Genomic DNA, 24,891 nt, shown 5'->3' with positions numbered 1-24,891 from the left:
CACACAGAAAGAGAGAATATCATTTGTTTTAATAAATTACATTTAAATGCAGCACATACCCAACCCAACACCCAAAAGGCTGTAAGAGGAGAAGTTTGAGTTTCTGTTGTCTTATGGCTCCAAACACTGGAACGGGGTGTGTGTGTGTGTGTGTGTGTGTGTGTGTGTGTGTGTGTGTGTGTGTGTGCGTGTGTGTGTGTGTGTGTGTGTGTGTGTGTTATGGTGAGAGTTTGAGTAAGTGTGGTTGTCTGGCAACAGGATGCTGCTGTCTGTGCACCACTGACTTCCCCTCCGTATGTTCTTTTCCATTTTACAAGCAAAATGTCAAAGCGAGAAGGAGAGCAACTGGGAGCTGGTAAACTTTTGGAAAAATTGATTTCTGAAGATGCCTTTTCCAATTAATTTCAATGATCTGCAAAGGGCCATCAAAATTCCCTTCTCTCCTTTTTCTCCATATGGGCTATACATCATGAACAGCACCTTCTCCCATAGGGGCAAGGAGGGTGAAATGAAATATAGTGTTATCTGTATCCCCAGAACACACACACACACACACACACACACACACACACACACACACACACACACACACACACACATATATATATATATATATATATATATATATATATATATATATATATATATATATATATATATATATATATATATATATAGGCATATGCACAAATAGTCTTTCTCTGTTTTGCACAACCCTCTTTCACACATGCAGACACAGCTGATATATGCATGGTGAGCACACTCCAAAGCGCAGCTAAGTGGGGGAATAATTTGCATTTCAATCTTTTAATTTGCTCCCTTTTTGTGAAATTGAGACGACTTCCACGAGCTAACCACAGTGAGTACAGAACCCCATTTCAGCGTGGCCCCTAAGGGTGATTCTGTACAATTTGAACATCTTTTTTTAATTTTCCCAGTTTAACTCACAGCTTATATTCCTATTACACACACATTGAACTCCTATGGGTTTTCAACTTAAGTTATGTTCTGAACATGTCGACTATGCAAAGATACACTGAGACATATTATGCTCAGAATTCATTGACGAGGAGTTGAAATTCCAAACATTGAAGAGACAGAAACTCCTCAGAAGAGACTGCAACACTTTCTTCACCCATGTTGTGCTTAAGGTGACTCTTGGCATATTTAAAAGTTCTGTAGTGAAGCAATCAGCATTTCATTTAGATTTTATTTTCTAAATGTAATTGCCAAAAAGTCACAATGAAGTAGAATGTTCTAACTTTTACAACTACTGTTATCTTTCTTCTCATAGATAGTCTATAACTGAACTGTTGTGTTTTTTGTTGCGAGTTTTGCTTGAACTAGTTGCACTTAGTTTTGAGTTTTTGTTTTGTTTTGTTTTTATTTTATAATATATTTATTTTATTTATACCAGGATACCATACCAGGATATTGTATTTTATGTTCCTGAATCCAGAGAAATTGGATCTCTAACCAGTAACAATGCCTCACACATGTGCTGCTTTTCCAGTTGTTCAAACAGCAACAACAGTATTACAATTCAAGATTATTGGACGATTTAATCACTTGTAAAGATGTAATTTCCTAATTATGCGTGTGGGAGCCAGCAGACATCCTCGGCTTGTATTTAGTTTGGGGATTCAGTGCATCAGCTACGAGGTAGCAGGTGACTGCAAAGTATAACATCTGTGTCCTGCACTAATGATGTGGCATGTTTACCCAGCATACAACGAGATCAAACACTTGTGTAACACACACACACACACACACACACACACACACACACACACACACACACACACACACACACACACAGGCCTCATTTAATCCTTTTAGATGATCTCTGGTTTGGTCTTCTGGCCAGTTTGGCAGTCTCTCTCTCTCTCTGACCCTTTTCCTCCTCCACACTCAAATTGTCTCTCTCGTCCCTTTGATCTCCTCCTGTTTTCAATTCCCAAGAAACTTCATATGCAGATATATTGAAAATAGAAAAATAGTTATTCAAATTTAGGTTTTGTAATCTTCAGTGATCCTCCTTTGTATAATGCTGAAATCAATGTTCAACCTCTTTGCATATCACGTTTACTGACTTTCATTGTGAGTGTGTGTGTGTGTGTGTGTGTGTGTGTGTGTGTGTGTGTGTGTGTGTGTGTGTGTGTGTGTGTGTGTGTGTGTGTGTGCCTCTCGGGTGTATTCAGTCTGTTGCTGTGTTACTATAGATGAGTGTCTGTATGGAGAGCACGTCATCACCAACAGAGTCCAGAGCAATTTGTCAACATCAGAGGTGAATCATTGCCAAAATCAAATATTAATATGTTCATCATGAATATTAATAACTTTATTGAAGCGATTTCCATAATACCAACACTTCTCCAGCACATGTTACACTTAGAACTAAAGGGAAATGAATTATACACTAAATAATATGGATTTATTCTCTTTATCTGAGCTTTACGTGCGTACATGGAGAAATTAACCGGCTGGCCTCTGAGCGGCCTATCGAGCTCTGGGACCACGCGTGAGAATTAGCTTTTAGCTACAGTGTATCTGGTGCATTATACCGTATATATTGCACGGTATGAAGTAAAAATGTAAAACATGCAGATTTATTGTATTTTAATGATCTTTAATGAAATGTGTTGCCTACTTTGTCAGCTGAAATGTGGATTCAAAAAGTATGAAATAAACAATTCTGGGAAAGGTTGACGGACACATTTGGTTGCTGATTTGTATTTATTATGCTGAGTGTAATCAAGACCTCTCCTGTCACAATCAACATTTTCGATGACAGTCATACATCTGTTTGTGTCTCCTTTTATTAAAAGTGTTCTTGCTGTTGGAGAGAGACATGTAATTAGCCAGAAGTTACAAGAGTGAAATACTTACTTTTACTTCAACATAATTTTCCTGGATCAACTTTCTAAATTGGTGGAATGCAGTAGAATATACAAGCAATTGTCTAGTGAATATTAAATGTTGAGAAATATCAGCAAACAAAAAAGGGATAGGGTGATGTGCCATGTACCAAGCCTCTCCCTTTTTATTAATTTCCTTTCTTTCTTCACACTTCTTCATCTTCATCCAAACATGAAAACTAGTTTAATAGCAAACACTCAGAAACACATGCATAAATTGTCAATCTGTAATTTAGTTCCCATCCGCCTCTAATATACCTATATTCCATCATGTTTTGATGACAGCCTGGGGTTCTTATAGGAAATCAGAGAGCATGCTGGGAAAAGAGATAGCATTATGCGCATCTCAGAATCGTATACTTCATGCATCTTTGCTCAAATCCACAACATTACTGGCCTGCTGGATCCTTATAATGGTGGCGCTTGATGGCTTGAAAAAATTGCCAACCACATGGAAAATCCCTCTTCGCTCTGGCTGATAGCCAGAGGTATTAGAGGCAGCACATGCACAATGGAGCAGGAGAGGTGCTGGAGGAGCGATGCACCTCGTCCCTCTTTCTATTCTCTCCACTCACTCCCTCGCCACCCTGGCCCCAACGCCGTAATATGTCTTTCCCAAGTCGTTCATAATCACAGGGACACCGTCGACTGAGGGTGATTTGTGATTCAGGTGCTGGAGGAGAAATAAAAAGAAATAAATAAATAACGATTCCTGCGAGTCATCAGAGGGGTCTGAGGTAGAGGAGGTGCTTTCTCCGTGGTGAGATTTGAAGCTTTACAAGAAAACCTCATACATATAAATTCCTACGGGATGTGCCCGCTGCACTGCTGGTTTTTAAAGCTGCGCTCATCTGGGGCTACGTTTAACTGCAGCGTGTCAACAAGGATGGGGGGTAGAGGAGAGGAGGAGGGAAGAGAGAGAAGGGAGGCGGGCGGAGAAACACAGTGACCGTGTTTGATGCAGATGAGTTGACTCAAAGACTCGTGGAATCATTCTGTGCTCCAATCCTGCAGGAAAAAACAGCTCCTGTAATTTGTTTTATCTCTGTTTCCGGCTGTCCCCGTTTATTTCTCCAAAGGAAGAAAAAAAAAGGAAAACTTTGTGTTTATGTGCATTTTGTGTTCCGCTTTGATTCTGTTTACCTCGCGAAGCTTCCAAGTTTGTTGACTCAAACAAAAGCAAATCAATAGCAGCCAAAGTGCAGCCTGCGTTTTGATTAGCACACAGTTATATTACTGTCGGATAATTCACACTGTCCAAAAATGTTTTGGTAACGAGGCTCTTCTACGTTCTATGGCATCCTGTCCTATAATTTAAAACCATTCATGTGGTAACACTGTAGATAAAGAGGATTATCTATTTCTATTTGTTTTTGCTGGAACCAGAGCCTGAATGCACTCGGAAACCTGGTTATCTTTAACAGTGTGATACAATCTGTGCCATGCATGCACACTTTTTTATTATTGCCTGGAGAAATGTTTAATTACATCACTCATAATTGCAGATTTTGGAGATTAAGGTGTTTGCTAAAGTTTTGATCTAGATTTGAAATAAAAATGTGTTTTTCTCGACTTCAAGTGACTCTACTAACAGGGTTATAACTTAAAAGAGTTGTTCTTGTGGAAAACAATTTCTCCAATGTCTATGTTTTCTCTGCCCGTTTCACTCAAAGTAGAAAAGTAAAACAACGTGATCATAAAGTATATGAGTAAGCATGTTTAACTTTAGACTTTTGATGGATTATTTTCGGTCTTTGATAAGAAGTTGTTTCTTTAATGTGAAGCTGTTGCTTTGAACAGCCTCTTGTCTTTGTAGAGTTTGAAAGACTGGAGGCATCATTATTTTTTCTTGAAAACTAAAGGCTTTTAGAAAGCATCTTCACAGAAGTCTGAGTGAAAAGCTGTCTTGAATGTTTTAAAAACAAAATATATCGAAAGACCTGTCGTTTCATACATTGCATTGTTGGCAAAGTATATTGTGTGAGGTTCTTTGGACAACAGGAGAAAGTTTGCAACATGTCATAACTGTTTAGGAAAGGGTTTATGTTTTCTGACTTTTCTGACTGAATCTTTGACTTAATTATTTAGATTGGCATTAGAATACTTAGTAAAAATCGGTCCTTAAATGTGACGATAGCAAGAATGCAGTGAAAAGTAAAGTAAAGCAGCCTGTGTAAAGCTAACATATGATGAAAGAACGATAGATACCAGTGATGTATCTGTCATCTACCGCTGCTTCAGTAGCCTGTGAACCTTAATTTGTTCTAATTTCATTGCAGTCTACACAGTCAGTAGCTGTGAGGAACTGATTTTGTGTGGATCGTTGAGTTACAAATAGAAATGTGCAACGCGATGCAGGAAAAACACACTATGACATGACAAGACCGGGAATTCAATATCTCTAGAAATGTAAATTCAGCGTAAATGTCCTCTGCTTCTTTAATACTGCGTGTTTGATCTTGAGAAGCCGGCGTGTTCAGCCACCACTGGGATTGTTAAAATGACTAATGTCACTGACCGAGAGGCTTATGATTTATATTCCACTTCACCAAGCTCCAACGCCTACAGCGTCCTGGATCCATAGAAAGGGTTTTGTGATTCTGCTTTTAGACTAGAATCTGCAATTTTAAATCTTTGTTTCATATTTCTGCGTCTGGTTTATACTTTGTGTATAATAACACATTGCACCAGCCCCATGGTCTTGCCTGATGCTGAAGGGGAGTTTCACCTGTTTGTTGTGAATCTATCACTGCACTGCCAACATGTCCTTGAGCAAGAAATTTTTCAGGGCTGTTAAAGAATAAAATTGTCCAAATTGTAGAAACAAAAAAAAAAAAGTTACATCACTTTGTGGCAAGATTGCAGTTATTCCAACTGGGAGCTGACATCAGCTGAACATATTCCAACTCCCCTTTCCTCATTTGAAAAAGCTCTAATGAACTGCTCTAGTCTTCTTTCATCCAAGAATAACTGGAGTGTGATGCTGTAACTTTGAAGAGGAGCCCTCGGAACAGTTGGCAGCGGGAATGTAGATTTAAAAAAATGATGGTACATTTGATAGAAGTGGATTTCCAGAGTTGTGGACCGACACCCTGAGCCCTCCTCTTCGGTGTCTAAAGTTGTAGAAAGGAGAGCAGAGAGAGCGAGAGGGATTGATTATTAAAACACGTTGCTGCTGATGCAGTTGTGGGATGAGATTACAGGGCCACAAGTCTGCCCAAGTGGACGCCTCAAGCACCTCTCACCACACTTTAGCACAATAAACTGACACAAGGTGCTTGTTTGACAAATCGACAGCATGCAGTGAAGAGGGGAGCGGCCGTATAGGCCGTGCACGATGACAGAGCTAATCCTTATCATCAATTTGTCCAGACACTTCTTCCAGCAGTTGACTCCCTTTGTCTCATTTACACTAAAATGTGGAGGTGTTCCTTTCCATTAGGCTGCTGCACTGCTCACTTCCCCCTCTTCAATGCAGTGTTGTAAAGGTGAAAAACAACAACGGTGCATCGCACTCTGTTTGTATCAGAAGTCAGAGATGACTTCATTCTGCACTTTGAAATGCAGCTTCTTCACTTTTGTAATTAAAGTGGGCAAATTGTTTATTGTATTATCCATTTATTGTATTGACTGTTGTATACTGGAAAGCTACATGTAGCAGGTGATCCGTTTATAAAAATATGATATATGCAAATGGTGTTATTTATATAGGAATACATTATTCAGTCATTTTATGCACACAAGAAATAAAAAATACCAAACCAACAAAATGATGAATACATAATGATAGTTTGTTGCCACTGTTACACATTTTCATTGTCATAATGTATGCCGGGATCTTTAGTTCCTCACAATACAATTGAAAGATCACGAGCACGCAAAAGGTTTACAAAACTCAGACACCGACCAGAAGGCACCGCTAACCCTGAGCACTAACCAACACTCAACGAGTCAAACGTTACAAAGACAACAATTGTCTTACAACCACCACACTGAAGATGCTCTGTGTTGCACCATGTAACACAGTCTAGACAAAATGTCCTGGCCTCTCAGTCACCCCATCACATTTACAGGGCAGACGCAGGATCAAGGGCATTTTGACCCAATCACCATCCTCTCTGATTAGCTGTTCCCAAGACTGAGGGATGAGGGTTGTGTCCGGTGCTCTCATATCTGAGGACTTGATGCTCTTGCTAGATATTTGGGCTGCTTCCATTATGTGTGTGTGTGTGTGTGTGTGTGTGTGTGTGTGTGTGTGTGTGTGTGTGTGTGTGTGTGTGTGTGTGTGTGTGTGTGTGTGTGTGTGTGAACCGAGTGAATATTTTCCAAGTTTCTTTCCTGTACATTATCTTACTGGATAGCCAAAGTAGTTTTAACTATATACTTTGTATAGTCCCATTAGATTGTAGAGTATGGTTTTTAAGCCTCGAATTGGCATTGCCATCTTACTTTTTTTGGCTGCTGCCATCTTGGATTCAAACACAAGAGGGTGAAGCTAAGCACAACCGAATGCTGATTAAAACAAAACAAAAATTCTGAAATAATACTATTAACCTCAACATAAACTGAAAACACACTGTGATAGGGTTACAGTTGTAAAACATAAATATGGACAACTCCCGGACTTGAAAACACTGTGGTAGCAACCTGTCATTTACAAGTTAGCCACGCCCTAAATACATACCCTGCTTAATCATCTATTTTACTAAATGAACATCATGCTGTATTGAAGACTTGAAACTAGGGATTGAGACCATATACTCATGTTTACCGTGTTTACTCAAGTGAGAAGTAGAGTTCTATACAATCAGACTGTCAGATGTTTGCAATCAGAGGAGTCGCCCCCTGCCGGTCATTAATCTGAACATGATTGTAGTTTTTGTACACGAGACGATTTTCTTCACTCCATTAGTCAGTTTTATTCTCCAACATGTTCCTTTTTAATCTGTGACTCAGTGACACGCTCATCTCTGTCTGTGTGTTCATTAGCTATATGAGTCAAAAGGCATGGAGTTAGGAGATGAGGTAGAGGGAATGTCTGAGAGAATCTTTTAATAAAAACTGAGAGGATTAGAAAGAGGTGGAAGGACTAATTACTTTCCAAACTGCTTAGCAGCCAAGAGTTGGAGACTGCGGCAGCTTGTGTAGTGGCACTGGGCAACTCTTACATTTCATTTAACCGTATTTATGTTAAACACAGTGTTACAAATAAAAGATATTCGATGTTTAAAAAAAAATAAGGCGATAATCTCATGACTCTGTTAAAAGAAACAAGTACAGCTCACAATCAAAAGAAACAAACAGGATTAAAAAGAAGCCGAGAGGCCAGCAAGTCAATCAGACTTGATGCCAGATATCTAATAAACCAATATTTCATATAGACATCCAGCAATCCCGTCACTCGGTCAATCAAAGGAGAAAGAAAGTCTGCTGATAGTAGTGAGGCAAATTAAGACTGATACAGATCTAAAAGTCAAGGAAAGGTTTAGACACAGCAACATTGGTTTTCACCTTTTTTGATTCCTTCTTTTCGACTGTGGTCGTAAGAAATGGAGAATGTTGTTTGCCCGCAGCTACGGGGGAGCACAGCAGAGAACGAGAGGGGAAGCATGGAGAAACGTTATGGCAAGAAAGGACCAGGGGAGGGGACTCAATGGGATGCCTTTGAAGCTGGCATCCACAAAAGCTGCTTCATGCTAGCGATGCCTCCTCTAAAACCCTCAAACATACACACATACAAACGCCTTATCTTTGACGTGAGTTTTTCAGGAACGCAACATAGCAGCATTTCAAAGGTGTCTTGAAGAACCCCTTGATTTATTCTAAGTCCTGTAGAGAAGACTCACCACCGGCTTCCTTCAGTGGTTTGGGTTGGCTTCATTGAAGGAGCCCCTACAACTACCTTATTCTTACAATGCATGCTGCCGACTGTTGTCGAAACCTTTCATCTGTTGAGCCAGTTGATGTTCAGATTTTAGAGGTCATCACTTCTTAACGGCCAATCAGGTTTCTGGGCCTATTCTGACAGCATGTGCCTTTTAAAGATGGCAATATCACCGGGTCACTGTGAAAGCTCACAGTGAATTCAGACAATGCTTCGGTTGTGCGTAAGCAGCAGCGTGGCCTTGAGGGCTGCGCCGTCATGTTGCTGTTGTAGTCAGTTCTTGGAAATTATGTTTTTTTTATAAAGATACGAAAGGTATATATCCATACATACATACTAATGACTCAATTGCTCACCGACTTGAAGGGTCGCTGTCTGCCGCTACTCCTCCTCAACGGTGATCTGGTTATATTCCTGTGTATGAAAGATGGTTTTGAAAGAGCACACTATATAGTACAATATGAGAGATGGGTTGATAGCACAATATACTGTTTGACAGCACCCTGTTCACACTATGGTTTTAGTAGATCAGTGATGCATGACTACGGGTTCATATTTCATGTCATTTTTATTATTTGACAAAAGGAAGATGCCACTGTGCTGCAGCACATTCGAAATATTTAGTTTTAACTTCCAAGGCTTTCCCCATGAAGATTCTGTCTTTTTGTGATGTCGACTGTGGCTCACCTAAATGGCCTACAGTAGCTTTTGGACGGGAAAGAATTGCACCATAAAAATATCTATCTTTTCTGAGTACTAACTTGAGCGTAGTGGGAGACAGACACTGACAGCGTGACAGGAACATTAACTATTGTACACAGTGTTTTATTAACATCTCTAAAGCCTATGTCTGATTCCATAGTAAACTGGATATTTCTGACATTTTGGCACTTTAAAAATCAATGCCAGACCAGTCTTCAAGTAAACCATTTCAAGGGCCTTTTCAACCGATCTCTCAATGTTCTGTTAGGTTAGTTTTATTGAGCTTCATAAATCCACATTTATATAATATCTTGCAAAGATGGTACTTGGTACTCTCTCTCTCTCTCTCTCTCTCTCTCTCTCTCTCTCTCTCTCTCTCTCTCTCTCTCTCTCACAAACACACGCGCACATTTGGAGCAGAAAACAAAATGACCTTTTCAAAAAGTCTCTTGTAGATGATCTTGCTTTGATTTATACATTGTCCAGGGACAAAGAGCATCTATAAAACATTGGAAAGAACCCAAATCTGTCCACCTACAAATGTTGGGACATTCAGATGTCATTTTCCCAGCTTTATTAAATATTTTATAAAAGTCACTTCTGCAGCCAGAAGTCAACATTAAAATTGCACTGAGACTAGTTGCTTTTTTGTCTTCTTTTTTTCTGCTTACTTATAATGCTGGTATGAAACCCCAAATCCTCAAATACCTTCTCCAGGTGAAATAATTCACAAAGGTCACGTTTAAGGAGATATATTTGAACACTTTTGGAAGCATTGTTATGAGAAAAAAACATCTGTGCCTTCTGGTTGCATTGATTTTTGGAAAAGATTCAATTCATCTTCCAGCTGAGATATCTGCTGTAAGACACATAATTTTTGCATAAAAGTAGACAACATAAGCAAGCTATATGGGATGTCAAGGCGCTGTTCACGTGTCGAGTTTTCTGCGCCCTCAAATCCACTGTTGTCAATGTAGACCGGCAAAAGGGAGCGTGATGCCACTGCGGTACGCAAGTATTCCCGAGGGCCTATTTTTCAGGGTGTGACGGCAACTTTTGGAACCTTGCAAATATCAGTCTGTTAATATGTAGAGAAGTTCATTTTAATGCAGGGTTACATAGACCTCTACCATCTGCCCCACGGACTATTTTACTTGCTAACTGTGTCACAAGATCCGGTTGAAAGATCAGCCATATTGACTAAATATGACCAAATCGAGCAGTAAAGCTGCTGTGGGGGATTTGCGGTGCTGGAAATACATTTATCTTTGTTATGAATTTGTTTAGTCAGTGAGGCCTACTGCTAAATAACCACGACTTCATCATTGTCATCACACTGCATATGTTTTGGTTGCTTAGTAACTGCAGGCACAACAGGAGCGTAACCCCCAAAGCACCTTGGCTGGCATTTTCCACGCGCTTTTAGCCGCAACTTGTGAACGTCCCCTAAGACACTGTTAAACATGCAATAGGATTATTTTAACTGAATCTATAGAGTGCACTATATTTATACGTCTGCCTTCGGGCTCATGGTATCAACTGCAAATGTATTGCTCGAGAAAGATACAGTAAAAACCGGAGAGAAGGCGGGAGCGAGATAACACAATTCAATGAAATCAAATGCTGTGAGCAATGCAGAAAGGGCCTGAAAGGAAGATGGAAAAAGCAGGAAACACAATGGAGAACGAGAAGGGGCATGCGATAAAGAGAACGTGGGATTAGGTGGGGATGAAATACATTATTCAGTCTGGACTAGAGGAAGTGGGAGAGAGGAGAGTGTCGTCTGAGTCGATGTAACGGTGAACCCCTGCTACAAGGATGAATGAGGCTCATTTCTAACAAGCTTCAATGAACGTAGTGGCTGCAAATCAATCAGCACTCGTTTGTGCGTTTGGTACGCATGACCGTCAATAAGCATTCAAAATATGTGTGTGTTTGAATAGAAAGGTGAGCCCACAACCATGAATTATATAACAATTTAAAAAAGACACACGTGTGCTTCTTTTTGTTCTGGTTAATACACAAGTAGATGGATTATTTTATTCTTTGCGAGGGTGAGAGTGATAGCCATGTTGAAAAGCTCACAGAACGCCGAGGCAGCTTTTGACTGTAACACAACCAGATTTCAGAGGACAAGGCCACAAAGAAGGTTTATAACACAAGACAGGGATAAAGAGGCTCTATGCTTGAAGTCGGACAAGCTTGTTATTGTATTGTGCTCCAGGCAGCATTAGATCCTAATGGGAGGACCCTGCACGCTTTTACACATTCTGTTCAGATTGATCAAGACGTTTGTCAAGAGCATTTATTGCAACGGCAGGTTTACATTTTTTAACTTCTCTCCAAACAGTTATGCCTGCTGGCGTTTTGAGACTGATTGTATATTAACACATTTCCAGAGAGTTAAAAGCTGTCTTACCGCGATATATAAATGTTATCACACCTCAAAGATGTGTTGTTTTGATGTCTTTCTAGAAGAGCAAAGATGGGATTCTCTACAGTGCCTCCCCCTTCATGCCGCCGTGTGAAGATCAGATCTGTGCCAAAGCATCAGATCAGATCAGTTAATCCGAACATAATCTTTGAGGATGTGCTTTGCTGTTTTAACAGCTTTTCCTCCTGCAGCCAAGAGTTGCTTGCATGCATACTATAGATGTGGCACCCTTTTTTTCATGTGCATTTGTTTAACCTTCTTCCTGTCTTTCTTCCTGTCTAGGTGGAGAGGTGCCCTACACCACTCTCGCTACGAGGATGATGATGGGCGTTTGGTGGATGTTTGCTCTTATTGTCATCTCCTCATATACCGCGAATCTAGCAGCCTTCCTCACCATCTCGCGCATAGAGAACTCCATACAGTAAGTATTGGCTTCAGAATGTGGTCTTTGATTTTGGAGAAACGCAGTTCTTTTTGACATTAGTACCAGGGTACAAGTACTGAAACCCCTTCACTAATTGTATAAGCACACAAAAGTATGGATGCATGCTTCTCTGCGCACACACTTATGTTCACTCGCAACCATTCACCATAGAGTATGTGTGTAGCTGTGAGTGCATGACTAATCGTTTCTAACACACAGAGACACACTGCGGGCTTCCCCAGTGTGCTTGATAGTTGCTCAGTGTGGAAATCCATTCTACAAGGCAGGTGTAATGCATGAGAGGCAACACACACACACACACACACACACACACACATACACAATTCCTTTCCATCCTTCCTCTCCTCTTCCTCCACCCCATTGCAGGATAGTAATTTCCTGTCTGCCTTAAGTTTGGATCTATCATTATGTGTGTGTGTGGGGGTGGGGGTGTTTTCCTCCTTTTTCAGTGATGAAGATAGGGAAGATGAGGGGAAACAGAGAGAGGGAGAGAGAAAGAGAGAGAGAGAAAGAAAGCAAGACAAGAGTGTTTTTTTGCATGCTCCTCACATTATTGCTCTCTGTTTATCTATCCTTGTGATAATATGTGTGCCTGCTTCTCTCCTGGTGGCACAAGGAAACGCTCATCTCTCATTGGACTAATCAGCATGCCGAAGCATCCGCTATGCCCGGCAGTGCCACAGTCAATTGTGCTTGGCTTTGGAATAAACAACATTTATTTCTCTAAATCTCATCACTATTTGTCTCTCCATTTGTTTCCGTCAGTTTGTCTCTACGTCGTTCTCCTTTTCCCTCTGTTTCCTGTCTTTAGCAGACCTCCTCCTTTTTATTGTTGTCTCCACCCTCTCTTCTGCATACGGTCTTTTCCCCCCTCTTTATTCCAATTCCTTCTGTCTGTTCTCTTGGAAATTGTGTGGAAAGAATCTATTTACTTATTTTCCTTTTCCTCTATTGTTTTTTTTCACTCAAATTTGCTGTCATCAATGAGTGCCTCACAGTTTACCGCCTCATTCAGTATCCATCGAGCTAATTAAGGATTTCCATAAATTTTAATGCATTATCTTTAATGTGTTGACTCTTCTGGGGTCATTAGTGGCATAATTACGACTTAAACAGCAGCAGCCACATGGCCTTGGGTCTCCAAAGATGGGTGGTGGGGCGAGGGGTGAGAGGGGAGATTCCCAAAAGAAACTTAGTCATCCCAACACAACAAAACCTCAGCAGTTAGATGAAGAGAGGTAGCCGAGCAAGGGAAAAAAAGGAGGATCGTGATGTTGTGATTAGCGTGCAGTGTTATCTGATGAATACTTGATTAACATATTACGCAGATTGGAACGAGAGAAAATGGTTTTGTGAGTAATTGTTTGAGAGAGTGAATTAGTCAAGTATGCAGAGCAGAGAGGAAGGCCAGAAAGGATGAAGACATCGCTCATCTTGGTGTCTCAGTGAGCCGTCGGGACAGACAGGGTTTTCAAGTATTAATGGCCTTGTTTCATCCTGGAAATGAAATAACAAGTGAGCATTCAGAACCCTCACTGGACTATTTCACGCTTGGATGTTTTTCCCCTCAATTTCAGTGCGAATCCTTTAGGAAAATAGTCAGGGATGGCGGTGAAGAGGGGCAAAGAGAGGGAGGAAGAGAGAAACACACAAAGAGGAAGAGGGAGCGACAAAACTTTATAAAATGGAAATAAAGAGAGAAGGTAGGTGGAAGAAAAGATGAGACGGATTAAGACATGATGAGCGGACGGAGGCAGAGGTTAGGAGGGTACAAAGAGAAGGGTAGAAGAAGAAATGAGAGTTGAAGGAAGCGTGGAAACGGAGAGAGAGGAAGGGTTTTGGCCATGGTGATGAGTTAAGATGAGAAATGGATTTCGAAGGGGTAAAATGTGAGAAAAGCAGGTGGCACCCGTTTAGAGAGGATGGAGAAGAGATGGAGCGGAAGAATTGGTCAGGATGGGAAAATTGTAAGACGGATGGAGAGTTTGATCATAAAACGCCTCCTTTCCTGGCTCAATCCCACACAGCAGGTGTCATATGTTGTGGTTGCTAATGATGCCAATAAAGTCAATTATGTATTGTCTGTTACATCCCAATCGTGCTTTGGTCAGCAGCTCATTTGGATATTTGAAGTCTGCATGTTCTCTAAAGGGCTTTATCACTTTATCGCCCTCTGTTGGTGAGAAGGTGATATAGCAGCACTCTCCTTAAGGTGTAGTCATAGAATAATGACATTAACTGTCTTAACAGTAGGGTAGTAAACATACATATCTACTGAAGAGATAGCAACACATAATGGCATTGCCTCAGCCTGAACAACAATAACATACAGAAAATAACAATCCATAATAAAAATCTCCTCTAAATATCTTCATATTATGCTACGGAAATTAACATATGGCTACGTAGGTCCCAAACTCCTCCAATATTTAGAAATAGCACATATTTAAACAAAACTTCAGCAGCCTTTAAATGTAGCTAGCCTATACTCTGAACTTCTGAAGACCATATGCATGCTATTGTCATTGTTTGGGGAAAAAGAAAAACTCTTTGAGTGTTGGCTTCAGTCCGTGGATATTGCTCGTTGTTCAAGGTTGCACAGATGTCTGCAGAGTGTCGACAGCCATTTGTAAAAAGTTAATGAACTGATCAAGGCTCTAGTGCCTTTACCCAAATTAATTTCCCCGCAGACTACCAGAGCCAAGATACTCTTTGTCTTTTGGCCTCCGAAAAAAGAAAAGTCCATCCTTTGACTCTTTGCAAATGGAATGATTTGCCTCTTAACAGATTTCTAACACATGCGGTGGCATAACAACCCAAGTCTATCCAGCTAAATATACATAATTTGTTTTGTGTGGGTGTGTGTATGTATGTATATATATATATATATATATATATATATATATATATACAGTATATATATTCTCCTTAAAGGTTAGAGTGTATTAGCATTCCTGAGAGCAGAGAGATTGTAAAATCAATAGCTTTCAACGAAGACGGCCAAATAACCAAATATGCAGGGACAACCAGAGATCACACACACACCGTATACACCAATTAATCTATACCCCATCTCTCTCTCTGTCTCTCTCTCTCTCTCTCTCTCTCTCACACACACACTATGTCACACACGCACACTTAGTATTTGTCACAGGATACATTCAGCTGCTATTCACTCCATTTACTTGCTCATTGGGCTGCTTAGGGGTAATATAATTGGTTGCAAAATGAGCTAGCATACACACAGGAGAGAATGGCAAGTATGTGCCAACACATACACACAGGCACATATTAGATTCACACAAAACATTACCCAAAAGATAATTAAGCACATAATTCATATATGCATATCTCCATTAGAGAACACACAGAGTAATACATTTGGAGGCAACCAATGCCTGTGTTTTGTTTTTAATTAAAATCCAGACATTTCATAGTGTTTGATTAAAAATGAATTATTGCACGCTGTCTTTGTTTTTGTCTACTTCTCCAAATGTTCCCTCTTTAAATGAGATGATGTCCATTCACATTTCCTTCGAAATGCATTAGGTCATATGAAGGAAACATGAACATTGGGTACTGTTTTTATTTATTTTTTTCTTAAACATACTGTACGGCGAGCATTTTGGAAAGGCACCTTTTGGTTCTGACACCTGCAGCACAAAATGTATACGTTTCAGATTGTGTTGTCCAATTTGGGAGCATTTACGGAGGTTGTGTCATCATTAAGCCGTTTTTATGTGGACTTATTTTTTGTCTCCAGAAAATGTAAATCTGATATGACATTTTTCACCCGCTCTCTCCGCCTCCCACACTTGCTCACACCATTAAATAACAAGCCCAGAGTTACTACCAGTGAAACCAATTCACAATGGGGGAATCCTGGTCAAAGAGTGTGCTGACAGGCGTGTATATTCACAGGGGAGTAGTGGGGAGGGGAGATTATTAAGGCCAAAGATTAATTGACGGCAATAAAAGATTCATGTTCCCGGCAAAGTTCATTAAAATCTTCAAAGGTTTTTTTTTTTCTTCTTTCAGAGCGGGTTAGAGAGATAGTTGAGGAGGGCATCAGAGAGAGAGAGAGAGAGAGAGAAGCCGCAAGAGCTGTGACCTTCCATAAAAAGTCTGAATGTGGTATTTCTTATGCGTGTGCCTGGGTGGGCAGCCTTATAATATGCGTCAGTACCTGATATTTGGGCTCATTGTCAAATCTGCTTTGTCGGTGTATTACAACTGATTAAGGACGTAGGATGCTGTACACTTGCTATTCATCATTAAGCAGGACATGTTGCACTTGTTTGTGTAAATGTTTATTTACAAATTTCTTAAGTCTATCAAATCCATGGGTGGCATGGAGCAGTCATTTAACAAACAAACAGTAATTAGTTCCTGTAATGGTTCTCCATTACATTTCTCAGCGGCCAAACTCTTTGTGAGGCAACCCAAGCACTGTTGCATTGTAATTAACTATAGCTTGTGTATTCCCCCAGAGGTGGCAATTCATGAGTGAGGGATACAGTAAGAGAGAAAGGACAAGAGAGAAATAATAAGAAACAAATAACAAGACAGAATGACTTGTGTTTATTTTTATTTATTTTGTATTTCTACTTCTCTATTTTTGTCTGCCTTTTTCCTGATATAGAGACAAAGCACATTTAAGTCCCGCCCACACCAGAGGGGAAAACAATTCTTCGCTCTCCATTGACTTTATATTGCGTGAAGGTGCCTCCTTGTCACTTCCGTCTGCGAGCAAACAGCAGTAAAATGCCTAAAAGCTCCTGTGTGGTGGGATGCACTACCAACAGGGTAAAGAACCCAGAACTAAGTTTTAACAAGCTGCCGAACCGAAAAGCAGAGGATACAGGCAATAAATGTGAGGCATCGGCAAGAATGTGGAAATCGGGATCCTGACACTATGCTTTCGTGTGTAGCAAGCATTTTGTCCAAATGTCTGTTTAGGCTAACTATATTTCTTTAAGTTATGTATTTTGCCAGTATGCATGCTGGGTTATAGTGGAATTTAGATAAATCAGAAAGCTATGCAGTATTATGTTTGCAAGGGCCATAACTAACGACATTAGCTTGCAAACGCAAAGCTTAAATTAGCTCGCTATCAGCTTACTTTTCACATCACTATTTTATATGTATCATTTTACTGATTAGCTTAACCTCTGGTAGACATCTTGTGCTGAAATAATCCTTTGACATACTGATATACAATGTTCTTTGCTAGTGACAGGCCTTGGTTGCACATTGTGACACCGATTGTGTTCCCGTCCTGTGGATGTAGACTTCTGTTTATGACGGGTTTCACTGTGTCTCAGTAGTTGTAGTTTTAAACTGTGTGCAGTTAGCCAAGCCTTCTTGGTCAGCACTGACAACTGAGTGAATGTTGCTGAGCAAAACAGCTTTCCACCCCCATTCTTTCTCACATTTGTTGGTCATTGCCAATTCACATTTTTCTATTTTTATTCCATGTCAATTACATGTTTCGGCTAAGTTCCACTGATGGCCCATGGAGAATTTAGAGCCAAATCATTAATTTATGGGGAAGAGATAGTGTGGACCACAGTGCAGCTGGCCACTTCATGTATACTTTATGTGTGCTGTCCGATGCCCGCCTCTCTCTCGGTCTAGTCAGCTATTAACGTGAGTTACCAAAAACTTAACAAAGGCTTGATCATTCACACGTCACCTCATGCAAACATAACCGTGCCAAGCCAGAAGCGCCACAGTAAGAGATTTAATCCAGGTCAATTACCCTTGGAGCTCTGTGAATAATAACACTTTTAACCACTTGAAAATAAAGGTGAGGTAATGTGTGGGCAAGCCATCATATTGGTTTTGGTTCATTATCACGGACCGGCAATGTACAGACGGATCAACTTCTAATTTGTTGTACAGGCTTTTTTCAGTCCATAAGTCGTGTTAGAGGGTGTTATCCTTGCAGCAGATGAGCTAGCAGTGTAGTGCATTGTGGGAACTTTTTGAACAGAGAGTATGCTGTTAAAAACAGGGCATTGTGACATCCATTATCATAGCCACCAAAGAACCGCTAAAAGGTGGCTCCAGTATCACCACAACAGAATTACCCAGGACATGAACTCAGCCTCATGTGCAATGTGGTGCTGACCTGCATGGTGCTCTCAGTGATGGAAACAATGTGAATGCTAACCCTTGTCACCACTTGTCTCTCTCTCTAGGTCCCTCCAGGACTTATCCAAGCAGACAGATTTGCCTTACGGTACAGTGCTGGACTCCGCAGTATACGACCAGGTGCGCTCCAAATCTATGAACCCCTTTGAGAGAGATCCCATGTACTCCCAGATGTGGCGGATGATTAACCGCACCGGCGGAGGAGATACTAATGTTGATGAGTCCAAAGAAGGCATCCGCAAGGTAAGTCTTTACCTTTTTAATTAGTTGTCACTTCCAAACAAAGCGCCGTTGACGCGTGTAAAATCACCGTGGTTAGTAAAACAATCATCGGAGTCGAATGACTACTGTGATGTGTTTTGCATACGGAGGACCAGGTGCAGTATGGCGGCATCAACAAAGCAATTATTCATTACTCTGAGCAAAGAATTTATATTTAAGCCGTCATTCGTCAACATTTAACCGTGTCAACACACTTCATTTGGTTGTATTGTATAAATGGAGTGGAGAAATGACATGAGTATCTGAGGTTGTCACGTCGATAACTTGTCACCACAGGTTTTACATTTTTAAATCCAACTTGTATTTAGTATTCTTTTGTAATATCTACAGTATTATATATATATTTCAAATACTGTTGTAATTCAAAGTATGGTTAACCCATCACATTAAGTCTCTTTTCTGCAATGAATACAGCAAGGGGTTTGAAGAAAAGTGATCAAAAATCCTGGGAGGTCGTTTGGGGAATAATGTCCAGAATGAGTTATCCTAAAAATGGTTAAATAAAAAATGGTGACTCTACAGAACTCTACAGGTTAAAGGATCACATTTACATTTTAACTTCAACAATCAACATTTGCTTATTTCTTAACTTGGACATATTTGATGGTATTAAGTTTGCTCTAAAATCCAGGGGAATTTCGTGGTTTGATCTCTCCTTAAGAATTGCCATGCATCCTTGCTTCCAAATGTCCAAACCAATCATAAAAACAAGCCATGTGACAAATGCACAGCACACTGCGTGCAGTTGTGGTTGTCACTGAATACCATCGGAAGCTAGTGAATAACGTCACATTGCGTTGATCATGTAAAGATACCAGTAAGGTGTCCTTCAATAGAAGCACAATTAGTTGTTCTTATGTCCTTAAATTCCAAGGTTTCACCAATGTAGCAAAAGTTGCTTATTTTGCCTTCTTGGTTTCTTCTTAGTCTTTTGCAAAACTCACACAAAATGTGTACACAATTGTGATAAAATGTGTGTATTTTAAATCAGGGGTTCATGTTCTCATATAAAATTGTCTGATGTTTTGTCAGTACGAGAAAGAATGTTTAATTTTCTTGTCGACCATCACCCCTAACTCGGACTGTGTTTGATACATGCAGCAAACTATTCATTTTAAGTAGTAGCCTAAAAAAGCAGAGGGTACAGAGGTCGTACTGGGGTAGACAACCAGAGAGTGACTGACATGGAGACAATAAAGTATGTGTATATATATACACATATATATGCATATGTAAATATATGTATATAATATGTAAATTGGATATTCTTCTGGCATACAGTATACCTCATTGTACACAGCTCAGCCTCAGTACTGCTTTGATAGACAGCTCAGTCGGGTCGTCTGTCTTGAGATGGGATAAATCTATCTAAACGATGTTAACGATACACGGACAACGCACACATGGTAAAATAATGAATTCCCTCGGTGATTACCCGGCATCATAAATAGCTGACTGCTGCATCTCATTTGCATGCTCCCCCGCTTTCTGTTTGCATCGCTTCTCCTCTAGTGAGGGTCTCACTCTATCCCTCCTCCCTCTCGAATATATTAGACTTGAACTGAAGCCAGCATTGGAAGCGTTGGAAGTGTTGGGAGGAGTGATTAAAGTGGCGGGTGGTTATTTTTTAAATGATGTGATAAATGCACCACATAACAGCATATAAGCACACAACTATTAACACTCACTCACATATGTTGCTCGTTGACAGAGGTGTTTACTGAGCGCATATAACTAATTAGTAGTGTGTCCGGAATCATGCACAAGTCAGACTTTTATTGCTTAGCAGAGCTGTGTGTGTGTGTGTGTGTGTGTGTGTGTGTGTGTGTGTGTGTGTGTGTGTGTGTGTGTGTGTGTGTGTGTGTGTGTGTGTGTGTGTGTGTGTGCGTGTGTGTTTAAATTATGTATACATTCATTCTCATAACTCGATACCAGCAGCTTTATATTTTTTTTAAATATGTTGTGCCAATACAGGTATCTGTTGTTTTTTATATAGAATACAATTATTAAACCAAATATTACATCAATTAATTAAATTATATTAAGTTTCTCCATAAATGTTAATCTTTTTTTATGCAGGGCTCTCAGAATTTGTATATACTTTGTATTTTAAAATTCAAATGTTGTGAACTTATAAAACAGTATCCATGAGTTTTAATTACTGTCAATTTCCTAATCAATTGAAACGATTACATTGCTTTAAGTATGTAAAAATCCTAAAATATTGCCTCTTTGACACATCAATATTGATGAATGGTCACTATCACAGAGGTGCGTAGTACAGAAGGATAATGTCCTCACAGTGTGGACATTGCTGGAAAGGCTGTCGAGTTCAAACCATCTTAGAAAATGTAATCATTGCAATATATGAAATAACGGTGTGTGTTTTCTTGTGATATTTACCACCACTGTTGAAACAGCATGCAAGGCCAACAAGACCAAAGTCAAACTCTATGTAGTTTTCCACTGATTGGCTACAAGGAATGGTGTCAACAATCAGTTCCACCCTGTGTGTACATCTGTGCCACAGAGCAGCTAAAAGGTGTCCGTGGTATCACTACAGTAACAGCAATTTCCAGGGGATCAGCTGAGCCTCCAGCGTGATGTGGAGCTGACAGAGTCGACGTGATGCTATAAGTGCACGGCCAGAGACACTTGACAGACATCATGCTGGGACATGTATAGCACTTGTCTTCTGTTTGGTTGTTGACTAGCATGGTCAGACCAAATAGAGGATGATTTGAAGATTGCATCACCTCATCCACAGCTTTAAAGAAAGGATTTGGTGCATGCCCGTTGGTTTATCAACGTACTAGTACACACAAGTCAGTGTGGCACAATTGTATTCAGCAATAGGGATGATGAATATGTAATTCACTTGAGCAAATATGAGAAAAGTTGCCAAGTTTTAAGGGTGGATGGTTCTTTAAGTAGCCACTGACACCGCATCCTCTGTGATGGGTAATTTGTATGAATAAGGTTGCTACGCTATGGCAGCAGAGTGTGAGCAAGGAGGGATTGCAGGAGACACAGCTGGATGAAGGGCTGGTCGTAAGCAGGATGGAGAGAGGATCTGGTTATCATGGATACATTCTACATGACAGAGGTGACACCTCCAGCGTTGCAGCAAGCACCGCACAGCAGCAATGACGGAGAACGCACGAAGAAGGCAGACTCTCGCTTCGAAATGTCTCTCTCTGGATTTGAAGTTTTTTCTTCCTCTCCCCTGCATGTCTCTCACTGCACCACGGATCATTTGAAAATCTCTGCGCTATACTATCATTCTATGTTCTGACGCTATTCTATGCTTTACCGCCCTGTCTATATTTCTTCTCTTTTCTTTTCCACCTCTCTTTATATTTTCCCTCTCTGCACCCTCAGTCTCTCTGTGAGTCTCTTATTCATCGACATTGTGTTAAAGGCTACAGGGTGCACTCTAGTGGCGCACTGATGTCCGTCCCCTTCTCAAAGCTGCATTGACACAAGTGGATGTTTTCTTCCTGCTGCAGTGGCACTGTTGCCATGTTTGATAGCATCCTCCCTTGAAACTATTTTTTTTATTTTTATTTGATTATGCCAAAACACAGTACTATGAATGAGACTTCAATTTAGTCAAATACTTATTTTTGCTTCCTCTAAGTAAATTCTCCCAGAGACAATTTCAAAAATGTAATTTTACAATAAATTGTCACATAAAGAACAAAAAGGTTAAAAGCTAAAATAAATTATATTGTGTACTCAGCCGCTTTTCACAAGGTCTGCTAAAAGGACATTTATAAACTAAGCCTGGCTTTTCAACACTTAACGTCGAGAAGGAAACTACCTAAAAAAATCCCTTCGGTGGAGACTTTCAACTTGTTCTGATTTCTTTTCATGCTGACAAATATATTTGGAAACCAGTGAACACAATACCTGGAATAGTATTTTCAAGCTGGAAGCTATTTAGAAGGCCATGATGTGATTACAAACCCCATGAGGCAGTCAGACTCAGACATCCTTTGTTCACTGACTCCGTTTGATTTATTTGGATGAGTTTGTCTTCTTCATCCCGTCCTTTTGCTATATTTGATTCCTGCGAGGTTAAGAACTTGATATATATTTTCCCCTCAGTGTCATGCTCTCTCTCTCTCTCCTTTTCCTAATGCCGCTCTCCCTCACTCTTTCTCTCAGGCATTTTCTCTTTCACAATAAACCTCTTACTCCTCTCTGTCGCCGGTGTTTCCTGTGCACTATGGATTTTCTTCCTTTTCAGTTTCGATCTCCTGCAGCAGAATAATATTACATGTCAGAACGGGTCAGTGTCTCAGCTATCTCTGGTATCACTCACACAAAAAGTATATGCACGTGAACACACAGATGCCCTCATGTGTGGACGCACGCGCACAAAAACAAGACGCATGTCCATTCGCATCATGCTTTGTACGCCAACACATTTACTCACGTGCACTCCTTCCACCAACATGCACACGCAAAGACAGCTGCAGGGTGAAGCTTGTCACATGTGTGCGCGTCTCTCCCGTTTCAGTCAATGATCAAGGCGTTCAATAAGCCGAGGTGTTGCACCTCAGACTTGATATCTCATTATCTCGGTGTCACTTATATATCAAAGACGCTGTGTGCGCTGTGGGTCACTGTTTGATATAATGGCATCTTTGTTTAAGGCGACGCGTTACTCAGCTGTGCTCTTCTTGATTTATTCTTGCATGGTCTCAAGAGGGGGTCTTTTTGTGTGTGTGTGTGTGTGTGTGTGTGTGTGTGTGTGTGTGTGTGTGTGTGTGTGTGTGTGTGTGTGTGTGTGTGTGTGTGTGTGTGTGTGAGACGATAGGCAAGCCCTTTGCCTGAGGAACTCCTGACAGCTCAGCATTTGACTGTTGTGCTTACTTGTAAAAGTAGTAACTAAAATGAATTATCAATTACTCTCTAAATATTTAACCGGTGATCATATGATAGTTTTCTGGTTTTGATTTTAGCCGATACGTGATATCTGGGAAATTTCTCTGAGTGGTTCTGAAGTCCTCTCAATGTAGTGCACGCATATGCAAGCGTGGCATGCACACACACACACACACACACACACACACACACACACACACACACAAACGTCAGAATCAGAAACGACCAATAAAACCCTCACATATTCATGCTCTTGCACATACATGTCAGTGCAGAAACACACACACACCTGACTCAGCTGATGTAAGTGTCCCAGTGTGGATGTATGACAGCTCCTCTCTGTCAGGCCTCAAGAGTCTCTAATGACTGCTGAGTGATTTTAGAGTTGAGTGGATTGCCAGTTTGAGAGATTTTCTGTCCGTGTGACTTTCTGCTGCACTATGGGAAGGATCCACTTTAGAAAATGCCTCTTTTCCCACATGTCCTTGCATTATATTTTGTCATTACCCCCCAAGTCTCATCTTGATGGGAGCATCTTAAAAAGAAAAACACTGTATTGAAATATTTACTGCAACGTTAACTCAAATCAAGGGCAAGAGTAAAGAAAGTATGGGAAAAGGTCCAGTTCATTAACAAAGTCTCATAATACTTTGATGGGAAAATCTGGCAGCAGTGAATGTACTATCCTTCTAACCTAACCCTGAACTGATCCGCTTTGAACTTTTTTTGAAATTCAGTTTTTTCACCCGTGCATGTAGCAACCAATCAAGGCTGAGGAAGAGGAAGAGGAAGAGAACGCAGGCTGGCGTGTGAAGTTAAATGCCTCATACATATGTACATGTACGGATTATACTGTATGGAGCACATTCGCCTCGGCTGAAGCTCTTTTGCATTTCTGCTGTCATTTGCAGAACTCCCTTTTTCCCGAACAAAAATACATATTTCTTTGATTTGAATTTCAAATTTGTTTTGGTGCATTACCATGCTGTAATGGATCTGACCCGCTCAGTTGATAAGGCCACACCAATCAACAGAAGCACACAGTGTTTATTCATGTTGTTTTACCCCCAAAATTCAATTGATAAACCCTTCAGGCATGTGCTTGTGCTACTTTGTAAACTCATGACCTTTCTGTCAAATGGATTTAACTTGTCTGGCCGCTGGAGGTTTTATGATA

The 24,891-nt window shown here is 40.4% G+C and overlaps 1 protein-coding gene across 1 annotated transcript in view; it reads left to right on the top strand.

Annotated features, from left to right (window-relative positions):
* Positions 1-24,891, top strand: part of grid2 (glutamate receptor, ionotropic, delta 2) — a gene marked incomplete at both ends in the record, with an annotated part of 420,090 nt that overhangs the window by 346,602 nt on the left and 48,597 nt on the right. Inside the window, 2 exons of the mRNA XM_079221919.1 lie at positions 12,221-12,359; positions 18,587-18,782. Of these exons, the coding sequence (XP_079078045.1) occupies positions 12,221-12,359; positions 18,587-18,782 (335 nt within the window). The remainder of the gene's footprint in view (positions 1-12,220; positions 12,360-18,586; positions 18,783-24,891) is intronic.

Source organism: Taurulus bubalis (assembly GCF_910589615.1).
Source record: "Taurulus bubalis genome assembly, chromosome: 8".
In the NCBI taxonomy this organism is placed as follows: domain Eukaryota; kingdom Metazoa; phylum Chordata; class Actinopteri; order Perciformes; family Cottidae; genus Taurulus; species Taurulus bubalis.
The sequence above is the reverse complement of the archived record's forward strand: the minus strand, read 5'-3'. Positions and strand labels throughout refer to the sequence as shown.